This window comes from Sesamum indicum, linkage group LG4 (assembly GCF_026168435.1).
Source record: "Sesamum indicum cultivar Baizhima isolate 11 linkage group LG4, ASM2616843v1, whole genome shotgun sequence".
NCBI classification, from domain to species: domain Eukaryota; kingdom Viridiplantae; phylum Streptophyta; class Magnoliopsida; order Lamiales; family Pedaliaceae; genus Sesamum; species Sesamum indicum.
In genome coordinates this window covers 20713509-20734803 of record NC_142660.1, presented here as the reverse complement: position 1 = coordinate 20734803, position 21295 = coordinate 20713509, and the positions used below count along the sequence as shown (strand labels likewise).

At 35.1% G+C, this 21295-nt stretch overlaps 2 protein-coding genes across 3 annotated transcripts; both read right to left on the bottom strand.

Annotated features, from left to right (window-relative positions):
• Nucleotides 1–984: 984 nt before the first annotated feature.
• Nucleotides 985–3861, bottom strand: LOC105161218 (putative late blight resistance protein homolog R1A-3). Its single transcript, XM_011078836.3, has one exon. It carries the CDS (start codon nt 3786–3788, stop codon nt 1149–1151), a length of 2640 nt encoding a protein of 879 aa, XP_011077138.2. The 5' UTR covers nt 3789–3861; the 3' UTR covers nt 985–1148.
• A 3897-nt stretch (nt 3862–7758) lies between these two features.
• On the bottom strand, nt 7759–20984 carry SYN4 (sister chromatid cohesion 1 protein 4). 2 transcript variants are annotated; one of them, XM_011078801.3, is made up of 15 exons: nt 20146–20984; nt 18545–18806; nt 18018–18115; nt 17781–17824; nt 17059–17105; nt 15468–15555; nt 14254–15217; nt 13265–13708; nt 12991–13135; nt 12558–12694; nt 10892–12009; nt 10292–10325; nt 9128–9233; nt 8308–8437; nt 7759–8109 (listed from the first exon to the last, which is right to left on the bottom strand). In XM_011078801.3, exons 1-15 carry the CDS (start codon nt 20267–20269, stop codon nt 8011–8013), a joined length of 3840 nt encoding a protein of 1279 aa, XP_011077103.1. In that variant the 5' UTR covers nt 20270–20984; the 3' UTR covers nt 7759–8010. The 2 variants fall into 2 exon arrangements, with proteins under 2 accessions (XP_011077103.1, XP_088735712.1); XM_088879586.1 differs by lacking the exons at nt 17781–17824; nt 18018–18115; nt 18545–18806; nt 20146–20984 and adding an exon at nt 17408–17507.
• Between the last annotated feature and the right edge of the window lie 311 nt (nt 20985–21295).

Here is a 21295-nt window from a genome sequence, read left to right as displayed (position 1 = left end):
AATAACTTATTCAGGATATTAAATTCAATATATTTATATATTAATATTAGTATTTGATTACTTGACAGAGCATTGACTAATAATATAACTCTATCCGCTTAATTAATTCTTTATTATAAAAAAAAGGGTAAAATTACATTTTTGGTCCTATAAGTGGACATGTTTTCCCATACTCAGGCTAATTTGCACATTTAGTCCCATATGTAGTTTTTTTTTTTCAATTTGAGAACCAAAAAGAGGATTCCGTCCAAAACTTAACTCCAATGTAATTTATCTTGCCCGTAAGCAGTTTTTATCAAGATCCGCATATGTAGTTTGGAGTCACGATGAGAAGAGCTCATCAACATTCCAAACGACTCAGATCATAAGAGTTTAGATAAGATTCTTGTTTATTCATCATTCAACAAACATTGGTTCAGCTAATTGGTGAAGTTTTCTTTTACCTTCTTCTTCTTATAGTATAATAGAGTTGAGAATCTTGCCTAGGAAGGGGCTTTGTTTTTTGTTTTCTTAGACCCAAGTAACGTTCTTATTTTCTCTATTCATCTGTTAACGATCATTGCATTTGTCTCTTCACCATTCCTCGATTGAGTTTCCAAAGACGGCGCCAATTTGATGTTACCAAAAATGGTTTCTCAAGGAAAAATGGTAATAGATAAAAGCCCTCATATTCACCATGTAATCTTAGTTAGCAGATGAAAAAGATGACCATCTACTAAGCTGCTGTAGCAACTCACGTTATGCCTGAGTGTTTAACTTTACAAAGAATTTAAGCGATCCCGGCATTACATACAAGATTACAAGTCCGATACATGAGTCCAGTCGAATGGTTTTTACAGTAGTATCACCAAAGATACCATGAAATATTTTGTTCAAAATGTATCTCAATACGTTGGCCACTGTATAATTCATGCATCTGTGAAAGATTATAGGCTTCATCATCACAACAGATATGCAGGCAAGTGAAGTGAAAATGGATCAGAGTAATTGCTAAAGATCAAGACAATAACGGGAATCGTAGAGTTACAAGGGAAAACAACATAAAGAAACATGAATTAGTTAACTTTTGAGGTCCTAAGGAGATCTAACTTCTAAACTTTCACTAACCGGTTTGAAAGTGCGTTGATGAATGCTCCATATGCAATGTACTACTCGCGCACAATACGAACTTCAAGGTAATCGTTTCCAAAACTTTGTTGTTCCTCTTTTATCTGTTTGGCTGACTTCACAAGAGACCTGTCGCTCCTATTCACCTCAATAATCTTAAGTGTCGGAATTTCTCCAAGAACATCTGGAATCTCACCTAGTCTTTGGCAAGAAAAAAGTTGTAGGTGCTCGAGGCTTGGAAAGTGGCTGCTATCTGTTACCCAGTGCTGAAGATTTGTCCATCTTATTTTTAGAAACTTCAGACGAGGAAATTCCCCTTCAATTGTTTCCCATTTGCAACCCTCAAAGGAGCATCTTGTCAGTTTCATCACTTCAAGATTTTGCAGCGAACCAACAGTAGTCATATCTTCCCAGCAAAATAAGCAACCACTCAAGGTTAACTTTTTAAGCATCACGGGAAAAGCAAGCTTTTCCCACAAAGGAAAAGGTTCCCTACTGATGTCCTCTACCCAGACTTTCAAATTTTCAAGTTGATGCAGGTCGACAAGGTTGTGGAGGTGATATTCTCGCCATTTTATTCCATATACTCCATAAAGGATTCCCAATTTTTTTAGGTTCGGAATCATTTGCACAATCTCTTTGGTACATTTGAAATTCCTCACTATAGCAAGTGTTTGCAGGTTTTTCAGAACAAAAGTTCCAGCAGAAGGTTTAGGAAAGGGATCTGACATAGAGAGAACAAGATGCCTTAATTGTGCCATCCTCCATATTTCTAATGGAAATCGTACTCTACTTCTTTGATGTATAAGAAAACTTGCATATGGGCACATGAATAACGTCTGAAGGTTCTGAAGTTTTAATATGGAAGCGGGAATGTGAAAGTTGCCTAAGAAGGTGAAAGCAAGATACCTTAAATGAAATAACTTAAGTACTTCAGCAGGAAACTCACTGAATGCTGCTACCACAACATCCAATACCCTCAGCAATCTAAAACTTTGCAAAGAACTCGACAATCTTCGACAATGCTCGAAGTATAAAGCAGTACGGATGATAGGGCTATTAATTTTTGAAAAGAGTGTCAGAGTAGAACGAGCAATACTTAGGCGACGCTGATCTTTTATGCCTTTTGGAAGATATCTGTCGACATACCTATCCATAGCAAACAGAAGAAACTTCTCTTCCCGAGCTTGTCTTATGCACAAGTCTCGTACCAAATCATGGACGCTGCAACTTTTGATTTTGCCATTAGACTTCCTCCTAGCGACCAAAACAAGACTTCTCTTGACAAGATCCTCCAGACATTCTTGTGCTCCCTCCTCAAAGCTTTTAGATACACCTGGTTTCATAAAGCCTTCAGCCACCCATAACTTGACAAGTTTTGAGACATGGATCTCATAGTCCTCAGGAAACCCTCCCATGTATAGGAAACATGGCCTCAAATGATGAGGCAAATGGAAGTAACTTAAAGCTAATATCTTTGCAAATTGCTCGTTATTTTCAGCGACGGCTAAATTCACTTTCTTTGCTATATCTTCCCATGAAGCCTGAGTCTGATTGACAGTTGACAGAATTCCTGCAATTACAACAATTGCAAGTGGGAGTCCTTTGCAGCTTCTTGCAATCATCTTTCCAATGTTCTCCAACTCAGGGGGACAATGTTGTTCATTAAACACTTTGTCGTGAAGCAAAATCCAACTTTGATCCGCATCCATGAAACGCATCTCATGAAGAGGGCAAGAAGAGTCAGCATAAGCAGCCACATCTTGCAGTCTTGTAGTTATCATGATCCGACTGCCATTATTGTCATCAGGAAATATCCTTCTCACATCATCCCAAGCCTTTGTACTCCACATATCATCCAATACAACAAGATACCTCCGACCCTTCAAATTCTTGTACACATGTTCTGCCATTTGTTCATAGCTATGTTTTTCTTCATCAAATTTCTCACTAAATGCTTTTATGGAATCTACAAGAGTGAAAAGCATTTCTTGTATGCTATAATCTTGTGACACTGTCACCCAAGCACGGATATGAAAGTGTTCTATAATCAATGCATCGTCATAAGCACTTCTAGCGAGAGTTGTCTTACCAATTCCCCCCATGCCATAGATTGGTATGAATTCGAGTTTGCATGATTCTCCACAAAGCCGACTCTTCATTGCTAAAACGTCCTCTTCCAGTCCAACCATGGCATCTTTTTTTGTGTTATCTCTTCTGGTCTGCACAAGCACTGATGATGAAGTGGGAGGAGAAGAATCACTGGATTGCAGGTCTGGGATTCCGAGACTATTCTTCATTCCACTTACCTCTTTAACAATTGATTCAATATCCCCAGTTACTCTCGGCAGCCTCTCACACCGCTTTCGGAAAGTGAGGTGATGAAGCCTACGGGCGTTTGACCTGCCACTTTGACGGGATGAACCACTTGAATTCAAGCTGCGAATTTGTTCAAACAGTAGGTACTCAATAATATCTTCGGCTTGACTTACTGCATCCCTGATTCGACCTTCTAAATCGTTTGCTTTCTCAGGAAAATCTTCAAGAAATGCTTGCAAGAACTCCAGGTGCGTATGGAGAGATTTAAGGCGTTGCTTTTCATCAAGAAAAAAACCATATTGATGGTGTTTCATGATCTGAGATAGTGTTTGTGTAAGTGAAACAAGTGCAGCATAAGCCATCTTAATTTTACAGAACTCTGAGAGAGAGAGAGAGAGACTACAAATATGATCAGACACGAGAGATGAAAATATGTTGTATGGTTTGTGCAAGTCAAACAAGAGCAGCAGCATAAGTCATCTCTCTAATATAATTATATTCTTTGAGTTAATTATATTTATGTCCTTTTAAAAATATAAATTTACACTTTGCCCCTAAAACTTTTGAATTTATACTTGCACCCTCATCAAGAATTCTCCTAACTGCATCTTTTTCGTTAAAGTTTGAATGAAAAATGATGACATAAAAAAAAATCACATAAACGTTTGGTTTTACCCTCATTCAGCATTCCGTATAATTTATATACCTTTATATTATATTTTATACTTGTACAGGGGTATATATCATATTTATAAAGTCAAAAGAGTATAACTGTAATAAAATACAGTTCCCAAATTATATTGCTATTGGATAAAAAATAACCATTGATAAATAAAAAAAAATAGTTATATTATTAATAATTTATACGGAATGTTGAATGAAATGTAAAATTAGAAGCTTATGTATTTTTTTTTTGTTTTTTGGTTGAACTTAATATTTTTCGTCTTGACTCTAATGAAAGGGTACAGTTATAAATAGAGAATTCTCGGAAAATAGTACAAATGTGATTTCAAAAGTTATTGTGAAAAACTGTAATTTTGCAGATTTAGATGGGGCTAAAAATAAATAAGACTACCAAATTGAACCCATTATTGTTACAATTTGACAAACTAAAGTAATCAGTCACAAAAAAGTGTTTTCTTTCTAACCGATTTTGGGGTATGTTGTGGACTTGTAGTCCCATTAACACATTAAAAAATTATAGTATTCACATTCAATCAAGAATTATAAACTAAAGGGAAAATTGCATACTACCCCTTCTGTTATAAAAAAATTGTTAAATATTTTTTTGTATTAATTAAATAATCAAAAAGATTTCGTGCAATTATAAACCCTGCAAAAAAAAAAAAACGATCCTTTTCGTCAAAAAAGATAGAGAGATGTTTACACGCGCTGGACATACAAATGGAATAACTTTTTGATGCATTTTCAGCATTTATCCTCTTTGAATAGATGAAATACTTTTAAAATAAACTTAATCAATTAAAGACCTTTTGTCCTCTTACTATATAGAAAAAAATACCTTATTTGTTTGATATCCGTACTTGTCTTTTGTTAATAATAATTATTTTTCTTCAAAAAATAATAAATTCTATTTCAAGTAGTATTTTCATATTTAATTTTTTACAAATACTTGTTATCTATATTATTAAAATATCACAAATAATAGAAAATTTTTTATATTTAATTCAATAATAATCTTACTGAGCAATATAATTGTTCATTCTTACACGGCAAATAAACTTGCATCATTGCCTATAATTTTTTTTATTAATTAATTATATCAATTTAAATTACATTGTTCTATGATTTTAGAATAATATCAAATAAAAACATAATAAGTTTTAGTTATTAAATATGTAAAAATACAAATTTTTTTAGTGTTAAATTATTCAAATAATAAAACTCTAATATTAACATTTAATGTACAAATTTTGAAATAAATTAAAAATGGTCAATTCGATTGTAATAAAGTTAAAGTAGTCCCAAGTAGAAATTGTTTATTTATGAGAAAAGCCAGAAAAGCTAAATGCATCCTTTAAAAGACGTCAAGCTTTTAGCTTACAAATGCTTCTTTAAGCAGTTTCAAAAGTAAAAACTAATATCCCAAATATTTTAAAAATATTTTTTTAAGCCAAAAATTAAAGGAGTGTTTGCGCGAGCTTTACAGAAGCGCTTTTTAGTTCCCGACTCTAAAAAAGTACTTCTGAAGTATTTAGAATGTCAGGTTTTCCTTTTGAAACTATTAAAAAAGCGCTTATAGCTCTAATCTTGTTTTGTCTGAAAACCAAAATACAGGAAAATTATCACAAATAAAAATATATATTTGAAGGTAAAAGTGGGCACAATCTCTATCTAATCTTCTTATTCTTCTCTTCAAGAATGTATTTGACAAATTCAAAAATAAAATTTTCTTGTAGATCTCCCTTTTATTTGGTTTGAATTTCTATAACATTAATTTGAGGGCTTATGCTAATAATCTCGAATTAAACACTATAGTCTTGACTTTGTATTTAAGGATTTGGAAGTGAATTTGCCACTTGAATCTTCCCAATAATATATTTGAATATTTATCATGTTCATTCGATAGTTGAGCGTCTGTAATTTCGAATTAAACGCTAAACTTGTTGTGAACCTTTGTTGAACAACTTGATCTCTGTCTTGAACGCCTTTGAATATTCTTGAACTCGATGAACTGCATACAGAGAATTATTTAGCCTCTTTCACTTGCTTGAGTCTTCATTTTTTATCTCTGTGTGTATTTGAATGAGCTTCATGGACCCCTTTATATAGGTGTCAAAGAGGTAGTGTTATAACGCACTTGAATACATTTTGTATTATAGCTTTACAATTTAATTTAAAGATATAAATACATCATATATTTGAAATAATATGACTGATCAACTTGAAATTATCTCTTTGATATTTATACTTCTTAAGAGATGAATATCACAAATATTTATTTTGACTTGATTGAAACGCACATACAGTAGCTCCATGTGGCGCCATCCAATTGGCTAGAATCTTTGACTGCAAAACATGATTTGATTGATCGAAATATTTCTTTTTGACACTTGTCAGTCATTGATTCGACAATAAAATATATATTAAAATATCAATTAGATTGACCATTTACATTTAGAATTAATTTAATAAATTCTAAAATATAAATAGAAAAAGTGATATAATTGATAATTGATAATATGATATATTATTTTACCCTTGTCATCATTCAATTGAACATGAAATTTTACTTGTCCTCTAGGCCTCCAAGGTGGTTCTAGCCATTTTCATCTTTTTTAGAATAAATTTAATTTTATTTTTTACCACTTTATTCTTATTATAATAATGTTAATTGAACTTCATCGTTTATAATTTATTTTGAAAATTTCATATCAAAAACTTTATATTTAAGTTGATATTAAAATTCTAAATAACTCGATAATTTTACAAAAATCAAATCTAGGTTTTCACATATTAATCATTATATAATTTTATATTTTATTTGCTATGTTATCTAATTATATTATTCATTTTTCATTAAAAAAATATAAACTAAATGACCACGAGTGATCAATAAAATAATCTTTTTCTTTTTTCCTTTTTCTGCGTTCATTCAAGTGTAATTATTGTAGGAAAACAATTATATTGTTTAATTAGAGCATTATTAAATTAAATTTTACTTTTTAATATACCAAAAAATTAAATATGAAATATACTGATCGAAATAAAATTTATTATTTTTTATAAAAAAAATAATTATTATTAGCCAACAACAAATACAAGTATAGTAAAAAATAATATTTTTTTAACAAATTAGGATAAAATAATCTTTAATTAATTAAATTTATTTTAAAAGTTAATTTTTCCCAAACACTATCGAATTTAACTTTTATCCGCTTTTTACTTTTTCTACATACACTAACCACTTGTAATTCTATTGCAACTTTTAATTTTTTCTATAAAAATCACTTTTATATAAGAAGTTTTCGCAAATACTCCCTAAAATACGATCCTAACAGCTCCCTATGTTGAGGAGGCAACAGTAATTACAAGAGGACGATGTTGTGAGAAAACCAACACTAACCACAAACATTTCTTCTTCAACTACAAAAATAAAACATTGAAATTGTCGACTACAGATTCTTCACGGCTCCAAGAACAAAGCATGTGCTGTAGGGTAGCCCATTATTAGAGTGCATTGAAACAAACAGTTTTTATGACTAAAACTGCTGTTAGTTCATCATATGAATCTGCTACTCACTGAGAGTGAACTGACAAGAATCAAGAACTCAAAAGACAGGCAGCACAACAAAGGGAACCAGCTCCAACTGCTAAATGGAAACCCTGATATTACAGCCTATATATACATACAAATAACATGTTTATTGTACAACCGTTTAACGGTCACATGTAACGATAACCTAATTAGCCAGCTATGAGCTTCGATAACATTACTTTCAAAAGAATTAAGCTAGTTTGTTTAAAAATTGAGTACCACAAAATGAGCCTGATGGCCTGCATTCTCAGTGTTTCTCTATTCTTCCATGGATATGTTTTGGCCCTTTCTCCTATAACGGAAGACTAGAAGTCAGATTTCATCAGCCTGGTTCGAGGTTTTATGGTGATGTCGTCAAAGGGATTCCGCTGTTCTACATGGATGTAGTCTCTTGTTTTAAGGACCTGGACAACATTTTTTCGACCAAACACACAGATCAAACAATCATGCCCAAAGACGAAAATGGCCAATCAAGAAGACAGTTCAAGTGAAAGCAAAGTGCATCATTGTAAAGGTTATCAGTCCAAACAGACAATCATTCACTGACTGAGATCTAAAGGTAATGAAGCTTTATTGTCATGGACAGAACAGTATGAACTTACCAATGTTTCAAAAAACATCCTAGATGCTTCCTTCCGTGATTTACCAGTTAAGAGGTTGTCCAAAGACAGAGACTTCCTCCCGCACTCTGCCTCTTTAGCAAACGCAGATTGTAGATACTTGGAAACAGCTCTACGAGTTTAAATGAAATCAGAAATTAGTTCTTAATGCTGATCCGGTCAATAAAAAATTCAAACCAAACAATTTAAAACCTTTTCTCCAATTTCAATCACTCGTTATGATAAAATCATCAAACAATTAATCAAGACATTCATTTTCTAAAAGTGTCATCAGGAAAAGTAGAATGTAGTTTTTTGAAACAATAGAAAGAGAAATCCACTTTGTCAGTTAGACGGGAGGAAAGACTTGCTTAATTCTCAACACATTAGTATAAAAAGCTTGCAATTAGCAGGCATAAACTCTCTGATGATATTATCAAAGTTCATAATATATAAGGAATTTCATTAGTATTATAAAATAGAGATAATTTTTTGTCTCTAATTTGACCAATATATATATATATATATATATATATTTCCTTGAAGGCATTTAAAACACATGTTCAGATGACAAACTTTTTGGAGTTTGTTTGGATCAAATCTTAAGGGTGTTCTAGCATGTTTCCAACTATTTTCATAAACAAGCAGGGATAAAGGAGAAGACCCAGAAGATGGGCAGCGATTTTTATTGTAACAATCAACAAATCAACCTTGGCCAAATTCTAAGCAGAAAGTCAGAGAAAATAACAAGAACGAAATCCCTCATTGTCACGAGGAGACATCAACACAATATAAAAGAGTTATCCAATTGCAGCAAAAATACCTAGTACGTGAAGACCACCCGCTGTTCTCTGTATTTTTTGTCTCTTCAGCATCAGCCATATCATCAGCTATTTCAGTTAGCTCATCGTCGTCAACATTTAGAAACTCTGAAAGCTCAAAGACATATAAGTCAAGCCTACATAATCCCATAAAGACATAAAACAGCAATAGCATTCCATAAGCCATAACCAACTAAACTCAAATGTATGATGTGATTAATTTCCTAAATTTCCCAAAAGATCGATGAGATAGTTGCAGTACAAACAAGATGGATAAAGCAACAAAAAAGAAAAGTCAACAATTAAGCATGCTGAGGATTGTGCTGAGCCAACACCAGATAGTAACTTTAGGAGGCGTCCAACAGGTAGTGTGTAGACACACGTGTACAGCCCAAAACTGAACAGCAAAATATAAGGCTTGTATGAATAGTGAAATCCAGGTACTTGGTTTTTCCGTCAAGCAAAAACCAGTATTCAGTTTGCTCGTGGAGTCCTACTTTATAGGATTTTATGTTTAGTCAGCTATTGAACTGTTTCAATACTCCTATTAAAATACATTACAGGTATTGTATTCATTGAGACAATGATCAATTGCTTCAATTGGAATTCAAATTATTAAGTTCATGTATGTTTGTCATGGATAAAAATTTTAAAACATTAACATATTTCACGATTCATACTTTTGAACTGCTTGTAGAAGTCAAACTGTGGCAATTCAAACTTGCATTTCAGTGAAATACTAAAGTAAATTCAGTTTTATATTCTGCTTTATCAAATTCATAAATTTCCATAATTTGGACAAGCAAAATATCGAAAAGGTTCATTGTTTGGCTGATAATTGATAGTTCAGTGTATTCTGGTTTTGCTAACCACATTTCTACCATTCGTGGGCAATATGTCTAGAGATACCAAGCTTTTGTCAAAGGATGGTTCCCTTTCTTGACGATCAACAGCTGAATGGACCTCAATTAACACACCTAACCTCAATGGAGAACTAATCTTCAAATACGGTAAATAAATGAAACAACATTTTTTAGCATTTGAACTAAGGCCTCTCCTCTACAAGGCTTGTTGGAATAATTTTGTCAATTGTTTTAGTTCTTTTTTTATTTTTCATGTTCTAAGGTTGGCAAGAGGGTGATCTAGTCAAGAAGTTAGAGGCAGACCTGTATCATTTCCAGCAGCCAGATAATTTAATTCCTGCACCATAGAGGCACACAATAGTTAAAAAACTCATCAAAGTTAAGAAACAGAAAGGAAAGTTTTAAAACAGTCTAAAATCTAGAAGCATATAGATGCAACACAGACCAAAATCATGAAAAGAATAGGTTCTTAATGTCCAGACTGAAAGATTTAGTTGGGAACTCAAGAGCATTTTATTTACCAGTTTAAAAGCATTCCAGAAGGAATACTTGCCTGAAAACATGTTTGTCTCAGACTATATAGCCCAATACTATAAGGTTTAGCTTATTATCAAAATCTAACAAGTGTTTCTTTAGCAACATCTCTCAGAATGGATTGGCAGTACGCTCCCTTATATTGCCCCAAAGATCATGGATTGTGTAATAGCTGCAATACTTGCAGAGCTAACAATCAGCATTGAGATGAGGACCTATTCAGGAATGTTTTTGTAAAGTAACCGAACAACATATAATAATTATTCACTCTTATGTCACTTTTCGTTGGCCAACATTCGCTTTATCCAATCTACATGTAACCGGGGCAGATAGATTCGGTTAGGTTCTATAAACAAGAAAATGACTTACATCTTGATCATGCAGGTCAAAACCAGAAGTTTCTGCATCCGTCATGTTGGGTAGATAACCTTCAGGATGTTTTAGATTTTCACCATTATTCGTGGAGCTGTCTTCCAGCATGCTTACTATTGCTGGATACAAATTTTCCACTTCTCCCTGTTCTTCAGATGTAGTATTATAAATTTCAGTCTGAACATTATTATACTCCAGGCCTCCATGGTTGGTAGTTGGTACCTGCTCAGCAACACCAGCATCTTGAGCCACATCTGGAAGAAAAACATCCCTTCCTCCAACTTCAGTTTCGCCAATCGCATTAGCATCACCATACTTCTCTGTAATTTCATTTCTAACAATTGCTTGTCCGTCATCCATATCTGCATAGTCCAATGATACTGACGGTAGAGCTGTCTCCTGATCCGAAACAACAGCTGTTGCATCCATATTCACATAAGAATTTGTCTCAACAGATTCATTTAAAGAAGTACTCTGAACCATTACTGCTGAAGCATTTTCTACACCACTGGTAGCATTTCTAGTGGAGTCTAATAGCTCACTTTCAGCAATAACAGCAGGATTATCAGTACCAGCATTTCCTAGACAGGTTCCTACTCCATCTAAATCCAGCGAAAGTGCCTGCTGTGAATCATCAGCCCCAAAATCACTAGTAGGCTTAATCTGCTCCTGACTGACATTAACTTCTGTACTCACATTAACTTCTGTACTCGTGCAGTCGACTTCTTCCAGCCTATTTTCGCCCAACAGAGAATTCTTGCTGAGATCAGCTATCCCATTGTTTCCAACCATCAAAAGCTCATTCTTTACCTCCTGCTGACTTTCTTCTGTTACGTTAGCCTTTCCAGGTCGCTTATCATCTTTCATATCATGATTTCCATGATTTGAAGAAGCTAAATGCGATTCAGACTGAGTTTCAACAGAAGCACCACTTTTGTCATTCACGGAACCTAAGTTTGGTTCAACTATAGTTTCGAGGGAAATACCATTTTCATCATTTTGCGAATGCATCCTCGGTTCATTCACAATTTCAACAGAAACATCACTTTGGCACACCCTGATTCGACTTAAATCGTACACTTGGCCGTGCAAAGATGCCAATTCAACTGACATGCCTGTAAAAACAAATGGAAAAGAATAAAGCAATCGCCTGACATGGTGCCTGTTGCAACACAATATGCCAATCCACAATGCATGAAAAATTGAATCAAGGATACATCCTCCACTGAAACAGTGTCTTTAATCAACAAAGAATAATTAAATGAAATAGAAGAAAGACCAAAGAAACAATATGGCTAAGCTAAATGATTTCTCTCAAATAAAGGAATATTGGATGTAAATCATGTTTCATTAAATCAAATGCCAGCTCATTTCTATGAAACCTAATGCCATAGCATGTAGTTCTGACCATTATACCAGGTCATCATTTGACAGTGGAGATGCTCCGAAATGGGACATCTCTGAGGCCAAAACAGAAATTTGGAACTAAAATGATCCTCAACATATCAAGGTCAATCATTGGCGGAGCTGCATATACAATCCAGACTGATATATACAGACATATAACAGGTGGCAACACTCAAGAATCCCAAATTTGTGTTATCACAAGAAAGATGTAATTAATTGAAGATCCCCATGCACAATATTGGCATTATAAACTCACCAGTGAATATTGATTCAAGAAAAATGTTGTCTTCCATATGTTGTTTCTGAATCATAGAGATTTCAGGGAGTGTGCATGGAGCTTTCTTTCTAACACGGCGTATATCCTCCGTGTTGGTCAGCTGTTGCCGTATTGTACTATCAAGGAACAGAAATAACATACATTTTAGTATTATAGAGTAACATGGGCAAACAAGCAATTGCTTGCTATCAAGGAGAAGGTGGAGAAACCAGATATACTTGAAAGCAACTAAGAAAGCTGCTAAAGCATAGCAAAATTAACAGAAAAAAGTGTATGGACAAATTACTTCATCATAATTGCTAAAGGGTAATGCATGTATCCAGCCGTGCAAAATGTTGAAATTTATGAAAAACATAGAATATATTGCACAAAGAGAACTAAAATCCTATCAGTGGTACAAGGAAGAACATACTCGCCATGCAAAACCATTGTATCATCCATAAGCACTTTTCTTTTCGGAGCACCAGAACGGGAAGCAGTACGGGTACGTTTTGTAGACGTCACTTCAGAAAGTGGAGGTGTTGGCTTTACATTCAAAAGTGAAGATTTTCTTCCAACTGAGATAATAATATTTCTCATCAAATAACAAAACATTCAAGGGAAATGCAAGTGAAGCACATCTTTAACTTCTATGCCTCCTCACCGAAGCACATTCATAGAACAACAGGAAAGGAAGTCTGATATACCTAAAATGGAAGACAACAAATCATCGTCATCTGGAACTGATCCTATGGTTCTTTTAACACGGACTTGCCTTGAGGATTCAACTGAATTCAGACTCTGTTCCGTTAGTGTACTTTCAGTAAAAGTACGCTTTCTGCCTGCAACAGTCTTGCTGCCAGTATCACCCTCATCAAGCACATCAAAGTCCTTAGGGCTAACCTCTACCAGAATGTCTGTATGTAGATCCATGTGGCCTTCTGGCACTGAAAGCAGTTTTTCAGGAGCAGGCAGCTCGGATTCAGCAGATTCTTTTAAGTTGCCAACCAAACTATCCTGTGAGTTTGTATTATTTACTTGACCATCAGCTTCACTAGTTGCCACCTGAATATCTTCACCTGCCACATGTTCTTTTACTTGATTTTCCTTAAGATTTTGCTCTGAATCAACTGGTATGCAGCATGCTTCTCCTGATAAAACAAATGCACTCCATAAAATAAAGGCCTCCGATATCAACAAAAGGATTTTTATTATGATACATAAAATAGGATCTGTTTCATTAACAACTAAACTAAGTTCATGCGTTCACAAGAAGCCCCAAAATTCTAGAAAAGCATGTTTTACTTCACATGCTACAAACATGTTCAATCCACATTTTTCCATGCTGAGTTATATTGTTGTCTACATCAGACCGAAACCTGTTCTGAAATACTATTGTTGATTATTAATTGTCAAGGGTTCTAGTTGTTAGGTGTTGAATTAGCGACGTCAAATAAAATTGGGAATAAAATACATGAACTCCTGAATAAACTAAAACCTAAAAGATTGTGTTGCATGCAACTAGCAACAGGAAGCAGAGTGCACCTTTTCTTATCTTCTTCAAAAGTACCTTAATAAAGAGAGAAATTTGTATAGGAAAAGAATTTGACAAGACATAAGCGTATGAATGGATCAATTTGGCTACATTCTGTGATCTCCTTATCAACAAAGTTGCATGTAGGTCTGATAAACAAACCTTGAGTTGCTGTCTCTTCCCTTTCATTAGTGGCTAAGGCAGCAGAATCAGATTTTACATCAGCACGAGTTGACTTGCTAAACCCAGGCTTTGCGACATCAGGGTGTTCCAGGTTGGAATTACATGGCCGGAGAACCAGAGAATCGCTAGCTGGCTCTTTGTCATGAGCATCAAGGTTCAATACACTCGAATCTGTAGTCTCCTGACAAACTACAGTTTCAGGAGTCTCTAGTGAAGATCCAACCTGGTTTTCTAAAGCTGCTTCTGATCCATCATGACATGATTTCTGCTGATAACTTGTGTCTCCCACACTGCCAGAAACTTCAACCCCAATTGGTGCTAGATCTTTAGCTGATGCACCACCACAAACCTGCTGGCCAGTGCTAACCAAACAAGAGGTTTCAGAAGCACTCTTTTCCAAGCTAAGTTCATTTGTACCTTGATCATTATCACAGGTTTCATCAACTGCCAGAAAAGTCTTAGCTTCGTTGACAGCTATAGTTGGTGAATGTTCCTGTGGCAGAACCTCTGATACATTAGCGCATTCTGAAGCTGGTTTCATGGCTTCAACTTGACCTGCTAAATTTATACTGGGCTCAGATACCGATGAAGTTTCCTTTGACAAAACAAACTCAATGTCAGCTTTCAGAGGAGATTCTCCCTGTGGCTTCTCTTCCTCCATTTCCAAGCCACCCGCCCCATTCTCCTTGAGTGGCCCATGAGGTCCTGCATTAGAACTTGTATCATCTCGAGAACACCAGTCCACCTCTTGTTTTCCCTCACTATTAACATTATTTGTGTTCTCCCTTATGGTAGATTCAAGTAAATGATAATCTGATTCCAGATGGTCATCACACGCAGAAGCATCTTGGACATTGGATAGATTTGGCTCATCCACCAGTCCAGGAGTACGAGGAGCCTGTGCACCATCCATGAGATCAGCATGTACATCAACAGCATCAACCTGCATATTAGAAGGGCATGTTCATCAAATAAATTCTAGAAGTTACCACTGGTGATCACTTTCAGTTGTGGTATTATGATCTAAACCAAACAAAAAAAAAACAACAATAGTTTCTTTTGGGACGAATTATCCTTTAAAACAAATCGTTCGGCGTAATGAAACTTTAATTTGAAGACATAATAAACGGTTAAAACATGGATTACTGGCTCAACTATCCATCAATTAAAGTTTTAGAGCTCCAAGCAACTACCATGGTTTCTGGATCGGTAGCCCTATTTTCAGGATGCTCGTCTTGCTTGAGAGGGGTCAGTAATCCAAAACTGGCCTGGGGATTGGCACTGAAATGAGAAAGACTATGGCATGAGAGATCTATATCATTCAGATATTAACAGAACTGAAGACAAAATCAATCAACAGAAATGAATCCTGAACACCAGCATATTGTAAGAGAAAATACTTCAATAGGACAGAACAATGATGCATAGTGGATAACTGGATATGACTGCTAAATACAAGTAAATCTCATATCGGATAGAGCTATATAAACATCAAACCATTCAGATAAGAATACAATAAAGTGGCTCAGGAAAATAAGGGTACATGCATAAATTCACTTTTCCTTTTTTACATCTCGATAAGTAGCACATTAATTTCCGTGCTTATACAAAGCTGCTTCTATTAGATGATCATTATCTAGCAGACTAGCAGTCAAACATACGGTTTAATGACTGGATGTTCAATAAAGCAACTTCACAGAAAAGACTAGAAACTATGGTTGAGAGACGGGAGATCAGATTGCACTTGGTTAGCAGACCGGACAAATCAAACCCAAAATAAGTTAGATCGGATTTGATGAAAATCACAATAAATTAGGGAAAGGAAGGAACCTAAAATGGTTCCACAAAGAACCCAAGATAAAAAAAGAAGTGGATCCGACATGAAAATTTCAGAAACTGGTTCCATCAACTCTAGCTAATATTTCAGAACCCCAAACAGTTAGAAACGGAAAACAGGAGCTAGCAATATAAGCATGTATAGCAAGATATGCGAGCCATTCTGGTAGCCACTTGCCGATTTTGCCCTTCTGTTCCTTTTTCGTGCTGTATAGTCGAAGGGGTGGGGGAAATGTCTGTCAATGGTACAGCCAAAGACAACAGCAGAAATAGGTAGCAGAGCGGAGGGTTCAGCAGGCGAACAGAGTAGAACGGAATACGCCGATAGGGAGGTCGCTTGCGAGTGAGGAATAGCAAGGGTTAGGGTTTTTGAGATTAGCATACAATTCTACATTTATTATTTATGAGGTCATTCGTGTAAGTCTATATTTTCAGAGATTCGTATAATTTTGCCAATTAATTCTAAAAATTTCAATTCATGAGCAGATTTTGTTGGATTCAAGGGCAATCCAGCCAGGACCCATACATAATGGGATACAGCTGGACATACCCGAGGAGGTCCATAATCTGAAAAGAAAAATATAACCCACAGGACCCAGTACCGGATGAGGCTCAAGCCACTAACACCCCCACTAGAAATAGTGTCAATAGCATAACACTTGCATATATACCCCCCCAAAAAAAAGAAGGAAAAATCAAATACTTTCTAAAATGCATTAATCTTTCACTCTTCTTCTCTTTAACTTCAGACCTTGTGAAAGATTTAGTGTTTAAATTGACAGTGGTTATATGCTAAGTTTAGGAACTAGATGCAGCAACAGAACTACACTGAAATATAATATAATATAACATTAAATTAAATACAAATGAAAACCAAAACATCAATATTAGGTATGGAAAAATAAGGAACCAACTAGCTGGTTCAATAAAAGTTCCAGTGAAACCAACCTCTCAACCACATGTCCTGCAGAGGGCATCTTGTCCACAAATAATTCCTGCATGGAATTGTCAATTAAAAACAGCTGTAAGAGCCCATAGGTTGCAGGTTAAGAATGTTAACAATAATTGACATTTGATAATAGATGTCGTTAAAGATAGCATGGCAAAGAAGCATGTTTGGTTATTTGAGAACTAGTCAATTCTGACAGTTTTTAAACAGGTTAGGCTTAAAATCTGAAACGCAATATAACTTTAGCATGACAAGGAGAGCAATAAATTTACATTCTCATTAAGGATCAGAGTAAGAAGCAAACAGGGAACATCCCTAAATAGCTATTATGAGGTCACGTGAATCAACCTCTAAGAGTATATGGAAGTCGAAACCAGCTGAGCTCCACTATTATTATCCCTTCCAACCTTCAGAAATTCACACAGTCAAATGCAAAATGGCAAAGTATAATCAACAATATCCCAACAGATGTAACATTCTCATGTCCTCTTGTGGCAAATCGGAAAACTAAAAAGTTTCACCCGTTGAAGTAATCCAGTCTCGATTTGTTAGGCCAATAGTCAAGTCTAGTTCACATAATTTCCAGCATTGTATTCAAAAAACGCCATATAATGTCATATAAAATTCTCCGAAACAGCACGGAAGTAATAAAGAAAATTGTCCACAGCAGTGCAAAAATGAAACAGAGTAAGACATAATAACAGCATTAACTGTGATGTACCTCATCGAGATCCAATCCAGATGCATCGCCATCACCAAACCTCTCTAACAACAACAGAAGCAACAATAAGGGAAAACATATGTAGAAGCATCAAGTCAATAACTAGCAAAGACTTTCATCAATTTTCTTATATTAGGCAACATATTGCTGCTTGTCAGAGTATCTATGCGAAAAGAGTTAGGAAATACCCAATTAAGAACCCTTGCAAACCAAGCAAAAAGAGTTATAAGTACTAACCATCCAGCCCAAACTTTGATGTGGAGTAACTGACACCCTCCATGGTATCCTGAAGGGTGATTTGCTCCCTCGAACTAATATGATGATCTACATAGTTACTGCAATGTTTGTAGTTGGCGTGTTAGATTGGACCAAATAAAACGTCATTGAAAGTTGAGAACAGCACAATCTCCTCCAAGAAATCCTAGCAAAAACTCAGGGACATTATATGACCAACTCATTTTATATATGTCCAAGTCTGTCCAATCATTTTACCAAAGTCACTTAGATAGGGATCACTCTCTTTTTGTACCTACAAGTCAATTAATCCATTTAACCCTATACCATGTTTGAATATGGCTGGAGCTTTTTACATGCATTGCGTACAAATTGAAAACTGGTAGGTACGAATTTTAATGCACTGACAAAACCTTATACCATTATAACTAGCAGATCTACCAATGAATAACTTATGGAGCAAATTTTAAGCACATTTATAAAGAAAAAGTAGCTCGTAAAGATAGAGAATTAAAAAATTTCAAACAAACCCCTGGAAAATGTCACTATCTGGCAGCTCAAAATCATCAAGATCAAATGTCTCTGGCAATGTGATGGAGTGATATGGTGCCTTTGACTCTTCTGGAGGCAGATCTACAGCAGTAGAGCGAAAAGCTTGCTTGACTTTGAGTAAAGCCTCACTGCAATCATCAAAGAGGTAGTTCACCTTTCTATTATAGATTCTCACCACACCAAGCAGAAGATGGCTGGACAACCGAAGCGCAATGGGCACCTCAGGAAAAAGAATTGAGTCTGTACAATATAAGCAGCTTATATTAATATTAAATAAGGAGAAATACAAACTTACCAAAATAGCCATTAAAATTTGCATTAGAATCTAGAAATTAAAGCCAATCAGCATATTATTTAAGATGAATTCAGAAATTTTCAACACAATTCCTGCATGCAAATAATGAGTAAGGTTTCTTATGCCTTCTTCGAGGTACAAGAGTAGGAGTTTTAGATACCGTAGTCACTGTAAGGACTCTAAGTGATTTGTGTTTCCTTATTTAGCATTGTGGTAGAAACACATAACCTATGAATTCCATTTTTGTACACCTTTTAATGAATGGGGAATTTGAATTATTTCAATTGTCCCTTTGTTCAGTCAATGATCATATTGTTACTTCTTTTGGCTCTCTGGCAGTGCATTGACAGCAGAAAACTGATGAAAGTAATTCAGCTTCTTCTAGTAGTTAAGGCTATAACCCAAAATGAAATACAAACAACAGTCCATATCCCTGTACCATCTCCAACAGAATGACCAAGGCGAGATTTTGAAAAATGTGATCTCAGTACTGGACGACTAAGTGATAGGTTCTCAAGAAAGTGAATAGCCAAGCGTTCGAAATATTCAAACACCAATTATATTCCATGCGCAACAAAAAAGATCTAATCATTTCTTCATATAATATTTAGAGATTTCTAACTAAATGTTGTGCCATAGCCAAACAAACTCTGAGTTACAGAAGCCAAACTCGTCAAATTACCGTACTGGAGTTGAGAGAAGTAAGGTACAATCTATGTCCCAAAGGTGATCTGCTTTTGTAAATTAAGGATCATCAACATGCCAAGTATAAGATAGTTGCAATCAGTACTTTCTATCAAACAAGTTATTCGAGACTATATCAACCTTACCAGAGTACAATATCCATCAAAACTGACCTAAGTGCAATGCAATGGAAATTTTCACAGCTGCTTCAATTTGGCAGTTGAAATAAGAAAGCTCCATTTTACATACGATTCAATCACTTCCATAACCTCAGACACCAAAAACAGCCTAGGAAGGAGCAGACAACTAAGCCGTGCAAGCTATTTAACCAAATCGAATTCCTTGAGACCAGGCACAAGTTGCATTATGAATAACAACTTCTTTTTCCTTTTTCTTTATTTTTTTCTCCTTTCTCCTTATTTTTATTAAAAGCAATCTAACCATAAATTCGCATCCACTTACTTGTGTGCTCGCACATGCATATGTTTACTTATATCAAAAATAAGGATTAAGGATATATCTTTTGACAGATTAAGCAAGAGAATAGCATCAGAAATATATGAAAAGGAATGACAAAAATGATGAATATTAAATCTTTACCTACGGAAACTCCAATATCAGTATCAGCAACCTGATTCTTGCGAAGCTTACGCTCCAAGTGTGCCGCTATCCAAATGGTCCCCAGCGGCCCCTTTTTTGCCAATATGAACTGTGAATAAAACATTTCTCCTTTCTTTCTCTCTCAATCCCAACCAATAATTACTCTACTCTTACAAGTAACAACAACAGCACAAGCAGCAGCAGCAGCACTAGTTATTTCTCTTTCTAATTTCTCATTCCTATGTACATACACAACACTCGAAACCCTCGAATTGCATCCAAAAATTTAAAAGGAAAAGAAAAAAATCAATCTTAACTAAGAACCAAACTTAAAGCACCGAGCTTTACACTTCAATCAGGCCCCACATGTAAAATCAAACACAATTCCCGTTCAATTCCCATTCTCAAGCCAGAACTCAAACAACCAAACCCTAGATTCCGCATAGACACTTAAATACCACACACGAAACCAATAAAAACCCTTGACAGTCCCAAAACCAAGACTTTCCTCGAAAACCAACCAAAATTTCAGCTCAACGATAGCAGGAAACCACAATTGAACCGGCAGAAGCTCCAATTGCAGCTAAGATCGAACCCTGAAAACACAGTGGACAACTGCAGTAGCTTAGACAGGGACGTAAGCGTGCAAGTGATCTGTACGTATAGGTAGAGAGAGAAAGCACTTAGAGCGAGAGGGAATCTTCAAATTTGTGTAATCTGGAGTGAAAACTTTTTTTCTTGTTTTCTGAAATTATTTTCGAGAGTTCAAAAGCCAAAGCAAAGCGCCTTTGGACCCGAAAAAGAATCCGGGTTGATCGAACTGGGGAAAGTCTACAGTGTAGCAGGTGCACACGCTCTGCATTCATTAAATAAATTAGGCTGCATTCAAAAATAAAATATTTTCTCAATATTTCTATAATAAATCACAACGAAATTCTATTGAATTTATTATAATTATAAATATTTTATTATTATTTAAAAATTATAAATACTCTTAAAATTTAAACAAATGTAGTAATTTGACGACGTAATCATTACTAATCAAGAGGTTAATCATATATTAAATTATAGTAATCAATAGATTGATGAAATATTATATGTAGTGCTGAAATTTTCTATTAGTAACTTGCTTGCATGTCCCACCATCATG